The 21,391-nt window shown below is 43.8% G+C and overlaps 1 protein-coding gene across 2 annotated transcripts in view; it reads left to right on the top strand.

Annotated features, from left to right (window-relative positions):
• The window catches only part of LOC115132397 (inactive dipeptidyl peptidase 10-like), a 30,692-nt gene extending 10,154 nt beyond the window's left edge, over window positions 1-20,538 (top strand). Inside the window, exons 6-25 of one of the 2 annotated variants that reach the window (XM_029665003.2) lie at window positions 6,146-6,198; window positions 6,997-7,078; window positions 7,891-8,011; window positions 8,266-8,420; window positions 8,535-8,632; window positions 10,231-10,354; window positions 10,970-11,011; window positions 11,136-11,240; window positions 12,833-12,924; window positions 14,791-14,838; window positions 16,109-16,227; window positions 16,370-16,417; window positions 16,647-16,745; window positions 17,709-17,775; window positions 18,006-18,200; window positions 18,303-18,357; window positions 18,501-18,600; window positions 18,694-18,752; window positions 18,848-18,920; window positions 19,064-20,538. In XM_029665003.2, the coding sequence (XP_029520863.2) occupies window positions 6,146-6,198; window positions 6,997-7,078; window positions 7,891-8,011; window positions 8,266-8,420; window positions 8,535-8,632; window positions 10,231-10,354; window positions 10,970-11,011; window positions 11,136-11,240; window positions 12,833-12,924; window positions 14,791-14,838; window positions 16,109-16,227; window positions 16,370-16,417; window positions 16,647-16,745; window positions 17,709-17,775; window positions 18,006-18,200; window positions 18,303-18,357; window positions 18,501-18,600; window positions 18,694-18,752; window positions 18,848-18,920; window positions 19,064-19,278 (1,950 nt within the window). In that variant the 3' untranslated portion in view covers window positions 19,279-20,538. Of the gene's footprint in view, window positions 1-6,145; window positions 6,199-6,531; window positions 7,079-7,890; window positions 8,012-8,265; window positions 8,421-8,534; window positions 8,633-10,230; window positions 10,355-10,969; window positions 11,012-11,135; window positions 11,241-12,832; window positions 12,925-14,790; window positions 14,839-16,108; window positions 16,228-16,369; window positions 16,418-16,646; window positions 16,746-17,708; window positions 17,776-18,005; window positions 18,201-18,302; window positions 18,358-18,500; window positions 18,601-18,693; window positions 18,753-18,847; window positions 18,921-19,063 lie in introns of those variants that run through there. The other variant, XM_065020815.1, reaches the window with a different exon arrangement.
• The last annotated feature ends 853 nt before the right edge of the window (window positions 20,539-21,391 follow it).

Below are 21,391 nucleotides of genomic sequence, written 5' to 3'. Positions count from 1 at the left end.
GGAGAAATATGGAGGGGAGGGAGAGAGAGAGAAGGAGGGAGGGAGAGAGGGAGAGGGAGAAGCGAGAGAAAGATGGAGAGGGAGAGAGAGGGGAGAGAGAGAAATAGGTGAGGGAGAGAGAGGGGAGAGAGATATGGAGAGGAGGAGGGAGAGAGAAGAGAAATATGGAGAGGAGAGGGAGAGGGAGAGGGAGGGAGAAGGGGATATGGAGAGGGAGAGAAATATGGAGAGGGAGAGGGAGGGAGAGAAAGAGGGAGAGGGAGAGGAGGGAGAGAGAGAAAGAGGGAGAGGGAGGGAGAGAAGGGGAGGGAGGGAGGGAGGGAGGAGGGGAGGGAGGGAGGGAGAGAGAGAAATATGGAGAGGGAGAGGGAGGGAGAAATATGGAGAGGAGAGAGGAGAGGGAGAGGAAATATGGAGCGGGGAGAGGAGGGAGAGAGAGAAAGAGGGAGAGGGAGGGAGAGAGAGAAGAGGGAGAGGGAGAGGGAGAAAGAGGGAGAGGGAGAGAGAGGGAGAGAGAGAAATATGGAGAGGGAGGGAGAGAGATATGGAGAGGGAGAGGGAGAGAGAGAAATATGGAGAGGGAGAGAGAGAGAGAGGGAGGGAGAGAGAAAGAGGGAGAGGGAGGGAGAGAGAAAGGGAAACTAGTGATGCTGCTACAGTACTGCAGCAGTCTGTTGCTCTACATGCTATTCAAACAACAGCCACTAGTGAAATTACTGGCAATCTTCAGACTGGGTAATGCTGGGGGAAGGGGTGTAGAAGGATGGAGGGTATGAATGGCTGAGAGAGAGTTTGATGTAGATAGCAGGGCAGGGGGAGGGAGAGATAGCGTGGTAAAGTTGGAGCTGCATGCGGTAATGAAATCGCCCTGCGGGGAAAGTAAAGGAGAAGCTTGTATGAGAGCCTAATGTCTAATGCACACATGCAGGTGGTTTGAGGCAAACTCCAGCATAACAAGCAACTCTAACAACACATGCATTTTCCCGTTTCTCTCTTTGCCTTATGATAGCATTCTCTGTCTCCCCAACTGACCTACTCCTTCTGTAAATAACCTTTTGCTTAATACACAGTTTCCTGTTTCCCCAAAGGAGTGAGCAAAAGGTGTAATATACAGGTAATGGGAGAGGAGGAAAAAATGATTAGGAAAAAAATAAGCCCTCAGCACAAATTTTGCCTTATTAAAAAGCCCTGTCAAAACAGCCGGGCTGTTCTGACTGTATACAATCTGCTCTCTCTCCCTTATCCTTTCCCTCCCTCTTCCCCTCTCTCTCCCTTATCCTCTCTCTCCCTTATCCTTTCCCTCCCTCTTCCCCTCTCTCTCCCTTATCCTCTCTCTCCCTTATCCTTTCCCTCCCTCTTCCCCTCTCTCTCCCTTATCCTCTCTCTCCCTCTTCCCCTCTCTCCTATCCTCTCCTCCCCTCTCTCGTTCTCTTTTTCCTCTAGGATCTGTTCTCCTCATTTAGTAGTTGATCAGATTAGCACTGTTGTAAAATGGGGAAGCAAAAACACAAGTATACTTTTTTGCACGTTAATATTGCTTTTTAGATGGTGTGTATGTATATATTTTACCTTTTATTTAACTAGGCAAGTCAGTTAAGAACAAATTCTTACTTACAATGACGGCCTACCCTGACCAAACCCGGACTACGCTGGGCCAATTGTGCGCTGCCCTATGTGACTCCCAATCATGGCCGGTTGTGATACAGCCTGGATTCGAACAAGGGTCTGTAGTGATGCCTTTAGCACTGAGAAGCATTGCCTTGCACCGATGCACCACTCGAGAGATATAGATAGCAGAGCTCATTCAGTCTGATTGAACGATCTAGTAACTGATGATCTTCAGTACATGCATCAGTACATGCATCAGTACATGCATCAGTACATGCTTCATATTATATGAATCAATAGGTTTTAGCGCTACAGTACCTGTGTGTTGGTTTGTCTACAATTCTCTGTTTGCATTTTTACTGTTGCATCAGCAGGATGTTCTATCCCCATCTATATGCACAGAGTTTGAGTGAGTAGATGTATGCACACTTGTATGTCACCTGGCTACATGTGCAATTTTATGTTTGTGAACAGTGTGGTGTCTGTGGTGGATGTGCGGGGTTATACCTTCAGTCTTTCTCTATCTTTTGCTCTCTTTCTGCTTTGCTTCTCTCTCACTCCCTCAAGTCTTTCTATCTATCTATAACTCACTTTTTTCTCACTATCTCTGGGGGTTTTCTGCTGACTGAAGCAGTATGCAGCAAGCACCGGCTTTCTTATTGGGGAGAGGATCTGTATGCCGCTGAGAATGGCAAAGTGAGATAGAGAGAGGGACAGAGAGAATAGAGAGACAGACGCAGTAGAGATAGGGGAGAAAAACATGTGAAACGCACCAGTTGCCCTTAGATCATCCTGTCCAATGGAAGTCAATCAGAAGGGGGGTAAAAGAATCAGGAGGATGGATGCTTAGAGGAGAGGGCTGCAGTGGTGGGAAATGGATTAGTGGGCTGGTTGTTAAGTTGAAAGGCTTCTCCCCTGGATTTCATATTAGCTAGATGTAGCTGGTGGGGCTTTGGGGGAGATTTGTGCCTAGTGGATGGAAATACATTTATTTTGAAAGGGGGGATATAGTTAGGAGTAGGGATGGTGGGGGCTGCATATGGGAGAGAACAACGTTCCTATGTAGCAGAGGGGTTAAATTGCTCCTTAAAATCATCAATAGTCAGACAAATTTGTTTTTGTGTGTGATTAGATGTAGGTTCTTAATTTGATCCAATATGCTACGGCAGGAAAATAAAAACAGGAAATGTGAATTTGTAAACTTCAGAAGACGTTTTAAACCTCAAATACACTACAGGTTTTAAAATTCCGAACAGGATGATCAAATGAAGATCCTACATCTGTAGTTAGACTAAATAGGCGTGTGCATGTGCATGTGTGCGTCAGTGCTTATGAGAGTTATTCCCTTTGTTTTACCCAAAAAGAGGGGAAGGAGAGGATGGATGGAGATGAGGAAATGCAGCAGGAGTTAGACAGGTGGAAACTGCCAAGAGAGAAAATGTGATGTGGTTGTCTCACCTAGCTATCTTAAGATGAATGCACTAATTCTAAGTTGCTCAGGATAAGAGTGTCTGCTAAATGACTCAAATGTAATGTAAATGTAAGACTGTGCAATTTAGAGAGAAGGGAAAAGAAAATGGAGAGTTGAGTCTGCTCTGCAGTTACAGACAACTAGGTGCTGGTATAACATACAGCCGTGGCCAAAGGTTTTGAGAATGACACAAATTTAAATTTTTAACAAGGCTGGCAATCACTCTGTCATGCTGATTGAGTTCGAATAACAGACTGGAAGCTTCAAAAGGAGGGTGGTGCTTGGAATCATTGTTCTTCCTCTGTCAAACATGGTTACCTGCAAGGAAACGCGTGCCGTCATCGTGGCTTTGCACAAAAAGGGCTTCACAGGCAAGGATATCATCAAGAACTTCAAGGAGAGTAGTTAAATTGTTGTGAAGAAGTCTTCAGGGCGCCCAAGAAAGTCAAGCAAGCGCCAGAACCGTCTCCTAAAGTTGATTCAGCTGCGGGATCGGGGCACCACCAGTACAGAGCTTGCTCAGGATTGGCAGCAGGCAGGTGTGAGTGCATCTACACGCACAGTGAGGTGAAGACTTTTAGAGGATGGCCTGGTGTCAAGAAGGGCAGCAAAGAAGCCACTTCTCTCCGGGGAAAACATCAGAGACAGACTGATATTCTGCAAAAAGGTACAGGGTTTGGACTGCTGAGGACTGGGGTAAAGCCATTTTCTCTGATGAATCCCCTTTCCGATTGTTTGGGGCATCCAGAAAAAAGCTTGTCCGGAGAAGACAAGGTGAGCGCTACCATCAATCCTGTGTCATGCCAACAGTAAAGCATCCTGAGACCATTCATGTGTGGGGTTGCTTCTCAGCCAAGGGAGTGGGCTCACTCACAATTTTGCCTAAGAACACAGCCATGACTAAATAATGGTACCAACACATCCTCCGAGAGCAACTTCCCCCAACCACCCAGGAACAGTTTGCCATAAGGCAAAAGTGATAACTAACTCAATATTTTGTGTCCATGGCCAGGAAACTCCCCAGACCTTAATCCCATTGACAACTTGTGGTCAATCCTCAAGAGGCAGATGGACAAACAAAACCCCACAAATTCTGACAAACTCCAAGCATTAATTATGCAAGAATGGGCTGCCATCAGTCAGGATGTGGCCCAGAAGTTAATTGACAGCATGCCAGGGCGGATTGCAGAGATTGCAGAGATCTTGAAAAAGAAGGGTCAACACTGAAAATATTGACTTCTTTGCATCAACTTCATGTAATTGTCAATAAAAGCCTTTGACACTTACGAAATGCTTGTAATTATACTTCAGTATTCCATAGTAACATCTGAAAAATATCTAAAGACACTGAGGCAGCAGACTTTGAAAATGGATATTTGTGTCATTCTCAACTTTTGGCCATGACTGTACAGATTGTTGAGGCACTACCTGAGAGAAATGTATGCTTTCCACAAAAAAATTGACTGGGGGAAGAACTCTATTATCCTTTTTTATGGTGTGCACTGCAGCGCAACAATACCTATCAATATCTCACCTCATACAAGTACTGTTGTATCTCCATTGCTGTCCCATTGTCGCCATGTCCCCTGTGAGCACACACACTCTGGTCTGTTTACAGCGTGGCTCCTCCATTTGGAGTTGGGGATATACAGTGGGGCAAAAAAGTATTTAGTCAACCACCAATTGTGCAAGTTCTCCCACTTAAAAAGATGAGAGGCCTGTAATTTTCATCATAGGTACACTTCAACTATGACGGAAAAAAAATCCAGAAAATCACATTGTAGGATTTTTAATGAATTTATTTGCAAATTATGGTGGAAAATAAGTATCATAGTATGCAGAAAGGGAGGAGAGTAGGGTCGAAGAGGCAGAATCAGGAGACAGGAGGTGATGGAATAGAAGAGAAGAGAGTAGTGGGAGAGAGAGAGCGAAGATTGTGAAGGCGCATGACCATCTGGTTAGGGCCTGAGCGGCTAGGGAGGTTGAAGTCTCCAAGAAGGAAGAGTGGTGAGCCATCATCAGGAAATGAGCTTATCAAGGTATCAAGCTCATTGAGGAGCTCTCTAAGGGCACCTGGTGGGCAATAGATGATAACAGTGTTAAACTTGAGTGGACAGTGAAAGCATGAAATTGAAATGAGGAAATGAACTGGTGAGAGAGGGATAAAAGAGAAAATCTCCACTTAGGAGAAATGAGTAGCCCTGTGCCACCGGTGCGATGACCAGATGCTCTTGGACTATGAGAGAAAACATAGTCAGAAAACACAACTATCTGCAAGTTATCAGCAGTCAGCAGTTCACACACCAAGTAGTCTACTGGGAAGACAGGCAGCACTTAAAGTAGATGGCCCTAGCTAGCAAAAAGACAGTACTAGACAGATTAAGTAAAAAATTATAGAATGTCTCACACACACACACACACACACACACAAAGAGTTAGTTTACACTTCAAATCCAATTTTATTCGTCACATCCGCTGAATACAAGAGGTGTAGACCTTACAGTGAAGTGCTTACTTACGAGCCCCTAACCAATAGTGCAGTTTTAAAAAATACTTTCAGGGCACACTCATAGATTTGGGTCTACTTTTCGACATGCCTAGCTGACCACTGGTCAAGCTGAGTTGCCACTCTCAATCTTTCTCAATTGGAAGGATATTGGCTGTAATGATGTTACTTAGTGAGGATGTCTTTCTCTGTCCCCCTTTTCTCTCTCATCCTCACATGACATCATGCCTCTAATGTCTCCTGTTCTCTGTTAGTATAGACTGGGTTATCAATGTCTGTGCTGTTCGATTGGATAATCAGAACTGAAGTTTGTGATGATGCAATGTGATTGATGGAATTGCTGACCTGGTTTCATGGACTAGCCACTGACTTCCAATTGTTGTTCATTTGCATATTTAGATTGTCTTATGGTCTAACTGTACATTTAATGATGGTTTTTCAGGGGTGTGTGTGTGTGTGTGTGTGTGTGTGTGTGTGTGTGTGTGTGTGTGTGTGTGTGTGTGTGTGTGTTTGTGTAACTCTGGGACCAATGTGCCCATCATCTCCTTTACTTCTTCCAGATTTTCTCTCAGTCCTTCACAGCCTCTTATGCCATCTACAATGTGGCGAAAGGGTAGGTACAGTAGAGCCATGAATGCTAATGCATGGGCTGCACTGGGCATGTGCATTGCTGATGCAAGTGGGCCCTGGCCTCGACTGGCCAAGCACCACCAAATGTGTATTTCTTTCATCTGAATAAACTTCATCTGTTATGTCAGACATCCATTACTCTTATACAGTAATTGTCCTCTCTGGCTGGTCAACATCAATTCTAGGTTTACTATCAGAGATTCCTATCTGCTGGCCCACCAGTGAGGAAGGGCGCTCCTGTGTCTGTCGATGGAAGGAATACCTAGGATAGGATAAAGTAATCCCTCTCACCCCCCTTAAAAGATTTAGATGCACTACTGTTCCACTGGATGTCATAAGGTGAATGCACCAATTTGTAAGTCGCTCTGGATAAGAGCGTCTGCTAAATGACTTAAATGTAAATGTGTAAATGGAAGCTTGGGCCTTGGGTCTACAGTATGAGGAGCACTAATGCCAATTAAAGGAATTCAGAATGACCTGCTCTCCAACAAAATATGAAATGCCTGGGAATGTGTTGCCGCCATATGTCTGCCTGTTTTTAGGAGGATAAGAGTGTTGTTTCAATGAATTGAAAGAGGTCTTATTCCATTGCATGACTGACCTCCGTCTGTTTGGTTTTAGCATTTGCATCGTGTCTTTTTTACGACATCTCTCAAGTGCTTACAAACAAGCATGGACAGATCTTCTCTCTACATTTTTTTTATCCACAAGTGTCTTTAGAGGCCAGTCGAATCCTAATGGAGGGACTGTGTCTGTGTGTGTGTCTGTGTGTGTGTCCCAGGGTTCTGTTGGAGCTTAACCCTCCAGCGGGGGAGAAGGCATTGATACAGTATGCAGCCTGGGGACTGCAGGGGAACCAGCTGGTAAGGCAGCTGCTCTCATTAAAAATTAAAAATTAAAATGTTTTTGCCTTTATTTAACCAGGTAGGCTAGTTGAGAACAAGTTCTCATTTACAACTGCGACCTGGCCAATATAAAGCATAGCAGTGTGAACAGACAACAACACAGAGTTACACATGGAGTAAACAATAAACAAGTCAATAACACAGTAGAAAAAAATAAAAAAAGAGTCTATATACATTGTGTGCAAAAGGCATGAGGACGTAGGCAAATAATTACAATTTAGCAGATTAACACTGGAGTGGTAGAGATACTGGTGTGCAAAAGAGCAGAAAAGTAAATAAATAAAAACAGAATGGGGATGAGGTAGGTAAATTGGGTGGGCTATTTACCGATGGACTATGTACAGCTGCAGCATTCACTCATAGAGACACACACACACACCTTTACTCACTCATCCTGCATTCCACCTCTATCTGGTGGGCTAGAAATGCATTTGAGACCACAAATCTGTAACGCCTTTATTCAGCGGTGGTTAATATTTGAGTTATAAGGATTTTTTCCTGTGATTTATTTCACAGTGTTTGTTTCACAGTGTTTGTTTTAGATTAATATTGGATTATGTGTTTTGAATGTAAAGTGTTTTTCAGTGCAATGTTTGTGTTCAACTAACAATGCAAATCTTTCAGTGGAAAGTTGAGATGTATTGACTTGTGACTTAGCTGGCTGATGCATTCCCACTTGGAGCCAATCAGACATTTGATTGGGCCAGCCAACACTGAGCACTGTGTGCCTTGCTTTGATAATGGATTAGTACTGTTTCTGTTGCTGCCAGGCCTATGTGTTTGAAGGCGATATCTATTACCAGACAGAAGTGACCAGTAAACCTCTCCGCCTCACAGCTACAGGCAGAGAGGGGCTGGTGGTCAACGGGCTGAGTGACTGGATTTACGAGGGTAAGAGATACTCTAACCCTTCCTCTATCACAATGACATAGACACTGATTGGTTGGTTAAAAACTGTTTGCAAAATTGGATTTTCCATATTGAAAGCTGTTCACTGAGATTAATGACATTGCAGATAGTATATGGCTTTGATACATGCTTTGCACTATTTGCAATGTGTAACAATTGGACTTCCATGAGTAACATGTGTATTTGAAATAGTTTTGACACATGATTGCTTTGTTCATCTGTAAAATTGTTTATAGAGGAAGTGCTCTTGACTTTCTCTGCCAACTGGTGGTCGAAAGATGGAGCTCGCTTGGCATACCTCACCATCAACAACTCTGCCACACCGCTAATGGAGATACCTCACTTCTTGGGCGGGGTCTATCCCTCCAATGTGTTCTTTCCTTACCCCAAGGTAAACGACACTGATCTCATATGATAAATGTATGAATGCTCTGATTATGTTCTCTCAGCCTGTCATGTTATCTAACGAATCTAATACTCTGATCCTATATGTGTGTGTGTACAGGCTGGCTCCACCATCCCCACTGTCAGTCTGTTTGTGGTGAATCTCTATGGTCCAGCTCACACTCTAGAGATGATCCCTCCAGACTCTGTCAGGGCCAGGTACTACGTCCAAAATTTAACCAACTGACATTGTCATTAATGTTTTTATCTGTTCTAATGGGAAATTTAAGATGAATAAAGTTAATATTGAGTTAAGTGATTAAAACAATGTATTATACTTTTCTGTCACGCCCCGACCTTAGAGAGCAGTTTTATTTCTCTATTTGGTTAGGTCGGGGTGTGATTTGGGGTGGGCAATCTGTTTGTTTCTATGTTTTGGCCGGGTATGGTTCTCAAACAGGGACAGCTGTCTATCGTTGTCTCTGATTGGGAATCATACTTAGGCAGCCTTTTTTCCTGTTGGTAGTTGTGGGTAGTTGTCTTCGTTTGTGCATGTATAGCCTTACGGAGCTTCACGTTAGTTTTTGTTGTATTATTATTTTGTTGGCGACATTTGCAAATTAAGAAAAATGTACGCTCACCACGCTGCACCTTGGTCCATTCCATACGACGATCGTGACATTTTCCTTTCTGTAATAAACATGATTCTGTTTGTGCAAGGTTGATGGTCACTAGACTTGAATTCTAGATTTGAATCTTAGACTCCTATCTGCTGATGATATTGGCGCCAGTCTAAAAGGCTCTGCGGCATTTACGGTGATACGGCCTCTGCAAAAGTGTCACGATCGTCGTACAAACTGGAAATCTACTCAGACCAACGTGCAGCGTGATTTGGGTTCCTCATGTTTAATAAAGGAAACTCACAAAAAAAACGAAACGTGAAGTCATGGAGTGCTCACAGGCAACTACACACAAACAAGATCCCACAAAAACCAGTGGGGAAATGGCTGCCTAAATATGATCCCCAATCAGAGACAACGATAAACAGCTGCCTCTGATTGGGAACCATACCAGGACAACATAGAAATAAATGCACTAGATCACCCACCCTAGTCACACCCGACCTAACCAAAATAGAGAATAAAAATGCTCTCTATGGTCAGGGCGTGACAAAAAGTCAGGGCATTCATGCTTCTTGAGTTTCCTGTAGCAGAGCAGCGCTGTTGTGAAGGAAGTTGTCAAGGAAGGGAGTTTGTGTTTATACAGGACCTCCTGAACCCACCTACTCTCAACCAATTATGTTAATGCAGCGCTTCAAGAAGTTATATAGAGCCCTCCGCATTGTTACAAAATTTGGGAGGCGCACAGCGATGCGGTACAGAGCTGGATTTGGCATCTGCATGCCCCCGGATGCTCCACAATTGCGTCACACCCTCCACACAGAGCCTCCGACCACATTTGTGGATCAAGCCTACATTGGCTTTAAAGGAGCCAGTTCAGAGGATACACTGGTTATTATTGTATTGTGTGAGACTGTGTGGTTCAGTACCTTGTGTTATGTCTTTTGTTATGTGTTTACAGAACATATGTGATTAGGATTTAATAAGGGCCTGCTCAGAGACGGCTCGTTATGTTTCTATGCTCCCATGCTGGAGGTTGTCTCCCTGTTGCAACTTGTATTAAACCAGATTCATTTTTGATTGCCTTTACCAACGACTGCTTTCCTATTTGTTTCACCTAGAAAATCCCCTTTACATTTGTGTTGTGCCATCCAAGAGACTTTCTCTTTCTGTCTGTTTCCCTAAATGTCTCCCTAGAGACCGCTACATCTCCATGGTGACATGGATCAGCAGTACTCAGTTGGCGGTACGTTGGTTGAACCGGGCCCAGAACCAATCAGAGCTCTGTGTGTGTGAGGCCACCACTGGGGCATGCTCAAAGGTGAGAGGTCAAAGGTTACTCCACAGTAATCCAATGGGTGGGTGTCCTGACCCTTCTCTCTGCCATTCATTAATTTTATAGCATTTCCATCCCATAAGCTATACACTGGGGTGTTTGGATTGATTTCCTTAAAGGAAAACTCCACCCAATTGTTGGGGGGTTATTTGTTTAATTAGTCCATTGTTGACATAGTCCCAAAACGTTTTGCTTGTCAGCACTCAACTTTTCAACATATGTCACTTTTAAAAAAATACAGAAATCATCCACGTATGATGCAAAACACAGCATCATACGATGCTAATTGCTTTCTGTATTTTGAAACTTGCATAGCTTGAACACTAGATTGCTGACAAGGAGAACATTTTGGGACTAAATCAACAATGGACTAATGAAACAAATACCAACCTTTTTCCTTTAAGATGTCATATTCTCTCCCTTCCAGCTTAAATAAGGTCAATTATACTGCTTGTGATACATTTGCAATGATTCGCTGCAGCATTTATTTGCCACCTCTCTCCAGCCAGTCCTTATGGATTCATTATATAATATTAACTTTGGATGTTTAATTATGCTGAAACGTTTTCTTTATTTCGTATCTCCATATCAAATCCACAGAAACACACAATGGTCATGGACTTAATGCAAAACCAACGACAGGTAGGCATTTCTCATTTCATAAAAGCTGCTACTAATTGAAACTGGTATACTGACCCAGTCTTATTGGCCTGTGATATTTACTGGATTGGTTTTGTTGACCATGCCTGTCTCATTTGTCCAACAGGAGGTGCCATTGTTTTCATCTGATGGCTCTTGGTTTTATTTGACGTTGCCAGCCAAGCAGGGTGCCCGGGGGGAGTTCCGCCACATTGCCAGTCTGCCAGCCCAGGTCAGTGTGAGGGCACTCAAACGTTTATACCCCTGTGTCATCCTCCAATGGTTTCATGCCAGACTGCTTGTTAAATCATCAATAGGGTCAGGGTTTGCCTGGCTACCCAAACTCCTTGCTCTGCCACGCCCACTGACGTTTGTTTCTTCTCTACAATGAGTGTGGATATAAGTACCTCCCTAACAATTTCTAGAACACAAACATATTATATTTTTACTTTTTACCCCATTAGTTCCCCAATTTCGTGATATCCAATTGGTAGTTAGTCTAATCCCATCGCTGCAACTCGGGAGAGGCGAAGGTCGAGAGCCATGTATCCTCCGAAACACAACCCTGCCAAGCCGCACAACTTCTAGACACACCGCTTGCTTAACCCGGAAGCCACTGTCCAACTGGCGACTGTGTCAGCATGCATTCGCCCGGCCCGCCACAGGAGTCTCTAGAGCGCGATGGGACAAGGACAAGCCAGCCAGCCAAACCCTTCCCTAACCTGGACTACGCTGGGCCAATTGTGCTCCGCCTCATGAGTCTCTCATTCATGGCCGCATGCGACACAGCATGGGATCAAACCCGGATCTGTAGTGACGCCACTAGCACTTCGAAGCAGTGCCTTAGACTGCTGTGTCACTCTGAAGATATTCTAACCTTTCTGATTAGTCACAGGAACCGATGGGTTGGGCCAGAGCTAGAAACCATGTGGGCGTTTTGAAAATTCGTCATTAGATTTGGTACGTCTGATTAGTTTGTGGTGATGTCATTTTGACGTCACCACAAATGACTTCAACGATGGTAGTCTCAGACTGAAGTATGTAGCGAACATAGAGCAGCAGAAGAATTCAGTTTGATTCATCCGGCAAGGTCAGGGTGGCATAAAACAACATGTGATTATACAGATTTTAATGTCAGAGAGCGGAAGTCTTGGCAGTGATTATTTTAGGTATCTGTAACTGTTTCTGAATAGGTCCGTTTCCCTGACAATGTTCTTATCTACATCTCCCTCTCTGTATCTGTATCTCTTCACATCTTTTTTTTGTGTTGTTTTGACCCCTTTTTCGTGGTATCCAATTGGTAGTTGCAGTTATCGCTGCAACTCCCGTACGGACTCGGGAGAGGCGAAGGTTGAGAGCCATGCATCCTCCGAAACACGACCCGCCATGCCGCACTGCTTCTTGATACAATGCCCACTTAATTAACCCGGAAGCCAGCCACACCAATGTGTCGGAGGAAACACAGTGCACCTGGCGACCCTGTCAGCGTGCATTGCACCCGGCCCGCCACAGGAGTCGCTAGAACTCGATTGGACAAGGACATCCCTGCCAGCCAAACCCTTCCCTAACCCAGACGACGCTGGGCCTATTGTGCGCTGCCCCATGGGTCTCCCGGTCGCGGCTGGCTGCAACAGAGCCCGGACTCGAACCAGGATCTCTAGTCGCACAGCTAGCACTGTGATGCAGTACCTTAGACCTCTGTACCACTCGGGAGGCCCTTCACATCTTATTACATCTTTCTCTGGATGACTCTGCATTCCACTGGCAGTCTGTCTGTTTCTGTATTCATCCCCCTCTTTTTCTCTCTCATTCTATGTGACACAGCCTGCCATCCCCCCTGTCCCTCCTCGCTTTCTGACGTCCGGGAACTGGGATGTCACTGTGCTGTGTGCCCTGGATGAGGACAATAGGAAAATGTATGTGAGAGCCTCTGCATGTGATGCTATATAGAGAGCCTCTGCATGTGATGCTCTATAGAGAGCCTCTGCATGTGATGCTATATAGAGAGCCTCTGCATGTGATGCTATGTGGAGAGCAACTGTGTGTGTTGATATAATTAGCAGAAATGACAAGTAGGCTACTGTTGTAGAACGATGATTTAGACACAAAAACACATAAAGGTATTATTGCCTTTTAAAATAACTAGCCCTTGATCCTTAACTTAAAGAGGCAATGTAGTATTCACTTAAAAAATATCTGACTTTGCTCAGAGCAAGTCAGCTGAAACTGAACAAGACATGATTAGATGGTCATAGACTGAGCAGGCCAGAGTCACAAGTCCTTCATGCTTAGACAAATTTAGTTGTGTGTGTGCGGTGTGTGTGTGTGTGTGGCAGCATCATCATCATCACAGAGCATGATGGGAACCGGACGGATGCAGGCAGTCCCAATTGCCCATGTGATGGCTGGCACGGCTGTTTGCCTCCAAGCAAGACACTCATATAGCACAGCTTTCATACTAATTTAGCTGATTCGACAATGGAGTCAAACTCAAATCACTGGAAAAGTTCTGTAATTCAGCCTAATCTACATTGTCTGAGAATCAACTAATGCCATGAATGTGTTGAGTGAAGTGTGTAAATAAATCATAGATATCATAGTGTCCATATGGACTAACTAACATATACTATTTATACAAAAGTATGTGGACACCCTTTCAAATGAGTGGATTCAGTTCTTTCAGCCCCACCCGTTGCTGACAGGTGTATAAACTCTAGCACACAGCCATGCGATCTCCATAGACAAACATTAACAGTAGAATGGCCTTACTGAAGAGCTCAGTGACTTTCAACATGGCACCGTCATAGGATGTTACCTTTCAAACAAGTCAATTTGTCAAATTTCTGCCCTGCTAGAGCTGCCCCGGTCAACTGTAAATGCTGTTATTGTGTAGATGTGTGAGCCACACAAGCTCACAGAACGGGACTGCCGAGTGCTGAAGCGCGTAGTGCATAAAAATAGTCTGTCCTCGGTTGCAACACTCACTACCAAGTTCCAAACTGCCTCTGGAAGCAACGTCACCACAATAACTGTTCGTCGGGAGCTTCATGAAATGGGTTTCCGTGGCCGAGCAGCCGCACACAAGCCTAAGATCACTATGCGGAATTCCAAGCATTGACTGGAGTGGTGTAAAGCTTGTCACCACTGGACTCTGGAAAAGTGGAAACGCGTTCTCTGGAGTGATTAATCACGCTTCACCATCTGGCAGTCCGACAGACAAATCTGGGTTTGGCGGATGCCAGGAGAATTCTACCTGCCCGAATGCATAGTGCTAACTGTAAAGTTTGGTGGAGGAGAAATCATTCTGAGGCTGTTTTTCATGGTTCTCTCTAGGCCCCTTGGTTCTAGTGAATATAAATCTCAACGCTACAGCATACAATGACATTCATGACGATTCTGTGCTTCCAACTTTGTGGCAACAGTTTGGGGAAGGCCCTTTCCGGTTTCAGCATGACAATGCCCCGATGCACAAAACAAGGTCCATACAGAAATGGTTTGTTGAGATCGGTGTGGAATAACTTGACTGTGCCCTGACCTCAACCCCAAAAAACACCTTTGGGATGAATTGGGACGCTGTCTGCGAGCCAGGCCTAATCGCCCAACATCAGTGTCCGACCTCATTAATGCTCTTGTAGCTGAATGGAAGCAAGTTCCATCAGCAATGTTCCACCATCTAGTGGAAAGCCTTCCCAGAAGAGTGGAGGCTGTTATAGCAGCAAAGGGGGACCAACTCGATTGAATGTCTTCTATTGACTGCATCACTTTGTCCTCTCTGTTTGCAGCTACTTCCTCAGCACAGAAGAATCCAGACAGAGCAGACACCTGTACAGGTGAGGCCATCCTGTCAAAACTACTTTATCCAGAATTTCATCCTTCGTAGGCGTGCTGACTTTGACTGATGAAGTAAAATTTTAGTTTTTATCTCCCAAATCAAAACATTTTAGTTACTGAAACATACTTTTTTTTTACTGAATGTCATTTCCAATTTTTAAGATGAAAGTATTAGTTTATCAGCCAATGAAACAAAACTATCTATTTCTAATTCAAGTCAAAGGAATGGTGGCTCAACAATTTTCTGGTTTCATGAGAAGGTAGATGATCAGAGAAGTGAAGCGAGAGCTGAAGGGTTAAATTGTGCAGCAGCCGAAGCCGTTCCTCTCGAAGGGCGCTCCAGGCAGACCACCTAACATTTTAATCAGAGGTGACCAAGCCAACGCAGTGGATGGGATGGTGCTGTGCTAGAGGATGAGTCACTGGGACGTAACGACAGCGTCCCAAGTGGCACCTTATTCCCTATATTGCCCTACAGTATGTAGGGAATAGGGTGCCATTTGGGACACAGACATAAAAACTGATCCACGACCTGTGATTAATGTGCTCAGTCCCCCGGTCATTTGCCTTATGTTTTATATTGTGTTTTTTTATTAGTCTGCTTTTGGCCTCACCAGATGATAGAGTAGAGGGAGAGATTGGTGTCTGGTTTAAAGGTGATTTTCTGTGCATTCTTTTTTGGTACTTCCCTTGGAGAGAGAGAGTTACTGAGAGGCCGGAGATAGTGTTTTTATTTAAATAGTTGCCTTTTTTTCACCCTTGAAGAGTCCTATTTGTGTTGAGAAGTCAGTCCTATTTGTGTTGAGAAGTCAGTCCTATTTGTGTTGAGGAGTCAGTCCTATTTGTGTTTGAGGAGTCAGTCCTATTTGTGTTTGAGGAGTCAGTCCTATTTGTGTTTGAGGAGTCAGTCCTATTTGTGTTTGAGGAGTCAGTCCTATTTGTGTTGAGGAGTCAGTCCTATTTGTGTTTGAGGAGTAAGTCCTATTTGTGTTTGAGGAGTCAGTCCTATTTGTGTTTGAGGAGTAAGTCCTATTTGTGTTTGAGGAGTCAGTCCTATTTGTGTTTGAGGAGTCAGTCCTATTTGTGTTTGAGGAGTCAACTCAGTAATGTATTTTAGCATAGCTATCATTGTATTATTTGTTTAATTAAGGTGTAATTTACAACCTTAATGTATTGATTGGGACAGCCAAATAGTTTCAGACCCAAACCTTCCTCATCCACTATTCTTTAAGGTGTGTTTGGTCACTCTGTTGTCTTCCTCTCTTTCAGTGCGGACTTTGAAGGGATCTTCCAACGCCAGTGTCTGACCTGCAACCTTCTAGATGACTGTAGCTTTTTCAAAGCCGTGTTCAGCCCCAATCAGACATATTTCACACTTTATTGCCTAGGTAGGAGCTCTGTACACATGCACTCAAACGCAGGCATGCTCGCACACCACACGCACACACCCTACTGCTTGAATTAAAACAGCATTTTAACAATAATCAAACATGTATACTTTTTCTATCGCTTTGGCCCATTTTTCCCTAGGCCCCGGAGTCCCCAAGGTGACAGTACACAACACGAAGGACCCCTCCAGTGAGTCTGGTTTGTCTGACTAATCTATTAAACACTCTGAATCTTAATCTTGAACCTTCTCCACTTTTTACCATCAGACACTTTCAACAATGGCCAGTAGAGGGCAACATGGGCAAACGAACATATAATGTAGAGCAGTTTCAGACAGTTATTGGAATTCAGAAAGGAGGTGGATAGCTTCATGACCGTAAATAGACTGTGTAAATGTATTTTGTTTGATCACCTTTAGGATACATAGTTCTGGAGGACAACACACCTCTCTCTGAGACCCTAGAAGGGAAGAGACTCCCAGAGACTGTCTTCAAGACCCTCGCAGCTGACAACCATGGTAAGTGTGTGAAACCACCCTGGGCCCACACACACAGAGCAGTCCAAAATTATAATTAGCATTCACTGACATAATTTTACATTCGCTTCAGTCACAAAACAGAGACTGCCTTAGGTTCAAACAGTCACAAAACAGAGACTGCTTTGGGTTCAAACAGTCACAAAACAGAGACTGCTTTAGGTTCAAACAGTCACAAAACAGAGACTGCTTTAGGTTCAAACAGACACAAAACAGAGACTGCTTTAGGTTCAAACAGTCACAAACCAGAGACTGCTTTAGGTTCAAACAGTCACAAAACAGAGACTGCTTTAGGTTCAAACAGTCACAAAACAGAGACTGCTTTGGGTTCAAACAGTCACAAAACAGAGACTGCTTTGGGTTCAAACAGTCACAAAACAGAGACTGCTTTGGGTTCAAATAGTCACAAAACAGAGACTGCCCTGGGTTCAAACAGTCACAAAACAGAGACTGCTTTAGGTTCAAACAGTCACAAAACAAAGGCTGCTTTAGGTTCAAACAGTCACAGAACAAAGACTGCTTTGGGTTCAAACAGTCACAGAACAGACTGGTTCCGCTTGGCCAGGCATGTAAAATAACAAGCCAAATATAGCAGCATATCCATAAAGAAAGTAATTGTTTCATTTAGTGATTAGGTCTCCATGGTAGCGAGAGCATGATTCATACTCTTCCTTTGGGAGGAGAACAAAGTGTGTGCGTGCGCACGTGTATGTGTGCTTTGTGTGTGTGTGGGTGTCAACTGTAGGCCTACACATTCTCAATGAGCTACCGTTAACTCATTGTTTAAGTGTCACGCATAGGACTCAGGGGAGCTCATTTACTGGTGCTTTAGTTTGATGCCTACAGGTGTTTCAGGGGGAGAATACTGATGAGCTCTGGTTCAGTGTATATCACTGTATATCTTATCTGAGACTGAGTGTGGGCCCTCTGTTCGTTTTCCTTTAGATCTACACCTGAAGCTGTCTCTGCCCCAGGGTTATGAAGCCCACCTTCTCCCTCTACTCATCATTGTGTAAGTTATAAACACAGCTGATCAATCGTGTTATAACATGCTTATGCCATTGTATGAAGCCTCTTAATGTGAGCCTATATCAAGGATTCACTTTTACAGTTTTACGGCCTGTTACATAACTTTTAACAGACATTGATTTCCCCATAGTTTACCAGCAGGCTAAACCACAGCTTAGTTGTTTAACCTTTGCCCTTTGCTCAGCTGATCCTGTTCCTCCTGTTGTCATGCAGGGACGGAGTTCCAGGCAGTCAGTCGGTGACAGAGGAGTTTACTATGGGATGGCCTGAGGTGCTCGCCAGCACACATGACATGGCGTTAGCCTGGGTGGATGGAAGAAGTGGGGTCGGCCGGGGGCAGAAGATCAGCAGTGTGGATCCCCGCAAGCTCAGCTCCCTCAGAGTCAAAGATCAACTAGGAGTCGTAGAGTTAGTTTTCTACAGTGTTATTATTGGCCATTACATTTTGTCGTCATATTGTAGAAATTATAAATAAATAAATGTATGACCTATTTTGTTTTTTCTCCACAGGTGGTTGATGCAATTGCCTTACATTGATGATCAGCGGATTGCCCTGTATGGCAAGGTTACTATTATGTTTACTATGGCAACAATTAACCTATATTCTGGCCACGACCACGTAATCACATGAGTTTCAAAAGTATAATGTTGCAAAAGCATATATTATAAAGACTCTCTGTTTAATGGCACTTGTGTCTTTCCCTACAGGCATTTGGTGGTTATTTATCCCTCAAGATGCTAGCTGCGACTGATCAGCTGTTTAAATGTGCAGCCGCTGTGGCTCCCATAACAGATTTCAAACTCTACAGTAAGTGAAGACTATACAATAGTGAAAAAACACACAAGAGCCTATGTTGAAAAGGAAACCATTAAAAATAATCTATTTTGCTTTCATGTATAGGTGCTGCCTTCTCAGAGAGGTATCTAGGTCTCCCAGCAAAAGAGGAGCACACTTACCTGGTGAGGATCCTCATACCTTGTGTAATCATGCATGGTAGGAAGTATAAGGCAATAGGTTATTGTAAGGGCTTTCTGTCTCTGTTTTGTCTCCTCAGACGGCATCTGTATTGGAAGATGTTCACAAGCTTAAAGACGAGAATTTCCTCTTACTGCATGGGACTGCAGACGGTGAGATTTGGCTATGATTTTAACAGCTAAATTTGTCCACTTTTTTTAATCAATATGCAATTCAACTGCTGAACTTATTAATAATAACTTGTATGTGTTTGTTTATGTATTATGTGTGTGTTTTTTGGCTTTGGGTGACGCAGCACGGGTCCACTTCCAGCACAGTGCAGAGCTCCTGAGCCGCTTGGTGAAGGTGGAGGCCAACTACTCCCTGCAGCTGTACCCAGACGAGGGCCACATCCTGAAGGAGCGGCGCAGCATCCAGCATTCCCAACGGACCTTGGTGCACTACCTCCAGGCCTGCCTGAGACACAACCCCCTCCTGGCCTCCATAGAGGAGCCAGATGAGGATGACTGAGTACTCCCACCTCTGGTACTGGAGAAACATACTGAGAAGTGACGACTACTCAGTCAAACTACTACTAAACACTAGTCTCTTCCCACAGCCACTGACTAGAGACAAGAGCACGGGAGTGTGGACCAAGAATATCAGATCACAGCCTACTTTTATCAGTTCACAGCAACTTTGGAAATATACAATTTCTTCCCAACATTGTTTGTACTGTTTGAATTGTGTTGTCCCTGATTGTTTACACTGTGTGGATCCATTATCCAAGAAGTGACCATGGCCAGACCAAATGTTGATTCTTCTTAAAGTTTACAAAATAGCCTGAACATGCATGTCGTAATGGCTGCATGAAGCGGAGTGGTTTACAATGCATTCTTCTATTTTTCGTTATCCTGCATATCTTAACTTTGCTTAATTTATTGCAGCTAAAATCAGCCTGCTACGCTGTTATGTAACACATATATGGTATGGACTTAGTGTCACTTTTAATGTGCCAAATACATGGTATGTTTACAAGTGTGTTCACCATGCCAATTCAGAGATGTATCCAGACTTATAGACTGTATTTTCCATGCCTCTTGCATGATTATTTTCAACAGTTCCATGTTGTATTTGGTAACTTTGGATGGATATAATAAGAATGAACAAACCCAACAAAATATAATATGAAGCACATTTGTTAGAAGTTTATTTCAGTAGTTATGTTTTTGTTTGTTTCCTTAAATTAATTTCCTTTGATAGTCACGCATACTTTCTTCATGTGTGCTGCAAAAGTTTAACACCTCACTGAAAAGTATACATCTCCCCCAGCAACGTGGACTCCCAATCAAAGTTGTGGAACATCTATGGTGCACTGCATGTAGTCTGTTTGCAATTGAATAGCCAACTTTACATTTTTCCTTTTTTTTTGTTTTACTAAATCCTTTACGATAAAGAATCAATTCCTTGTTTTACAGAAATATTGTTGTGTGTGTTCCATCACTGGCTGCTTTGGAGAGGAAAGGTGGAGCCTCGGCCAAAGTATCAGAATTGAAATAGTGAATGAATAACTGTCTGTTGTGTCAAGTATAATTTCTTGAACCGGTCTCGTTGGTACCAGGTGTTTTTAACCTAGACCCAATAGATTTGGCAAGAATTGGATAAGTGCAATAAGTCCAGTGGTGGAAAAAGTACCCAATTCTCAAACTTGAGTAAAAGTATAGATACCTTAATAGAAAGTTACTAAAGTGAAAGTCAATCAATCAATTAAATAAAGCCCTTTTTACGTCAGCCGATGTCACCAAGTACTATACAGAAACCCAGCCTAAAACCCCAAACAGCAAGCAATGCAGATGTATAAGCACGGTGGCTAGGAAAAACTCCCTAGAAAGGCAAGAACCTAGGAAGAAACCAGGACCTGAGGGGTGGCCAGTCCTCTTCTAGCTGTGCTGGGTGGAGATTATAACAGTACATGGCCAAGATGTTCAAAAGTTCAAAGATAACCACCAGGGTCAAATAATATTAATCACAGTGGTTGTAGAGGGTGCAACAGGTCAGCACCTCAGGAGTAAATGTCAGTTGGCTTTTCATAGCCAAGCATTCAGAGTTAGAGATAGCAGGTGCGGTAGAGAGAGTCGAAAAACAGCAGGTCCGGGACAAGGTAGCACGTCCGGTGAACAGGTCAGGGTTCCATCGCCGCAGGCATAACAGTTGAAACTGGACCAGCAGCACAACTAGGTAGACTGGGGACAGCAAGGAATCATCAGGCCAGGTTGTCCTGAGGCATGGTCCCAGGGCTCAGGTCCTCCGGGAGGGAGAGGCAGAGAGAATTAGAGGGAGCATACTTAAATTCACACAGGACACCGTATAAGACAGGAGAAATACTCCAGATATAACAGACTGACCATAGCCCCCCGACACATGAACTATTGCAGCACAAATACTGGAGGCTGAGACAGGAGGGGTCGGGAGACACTGTGGCCCCGTCCGAAGATACCCCCGGACAGGGGCAACCAAGTCAGCCAGTAAAATACTACTTCACTAAAAGTATTTGGGATTTAAATATAGTTAAGGATCAAAACTAAATGTAATCGCTAAAATATACTAAAGTATCAAAAGTAAAATATTGCTGATATTTATCAAA

This window comes from Oncorhynchus nerka, linkage group LG7 (assembly GCF_034236695.1).
Source record: "Oncorhynchus nerka isolate Pitt River linkage group LG7, Oner_Uvic_2.0, whole genome shotgun sequence".
Taxonomy (NCBI): Eukaryota; Metazoa; Chordata; class Actinopteri; order Salmoniformes; family Salmonidae; genus Oncorhynchus; species Oncorhynchus nerka.
Note: the sequence above shows the minus strand (reverse complement) of the source record. Positions and strands in the feature narration are given on the sequence as shown.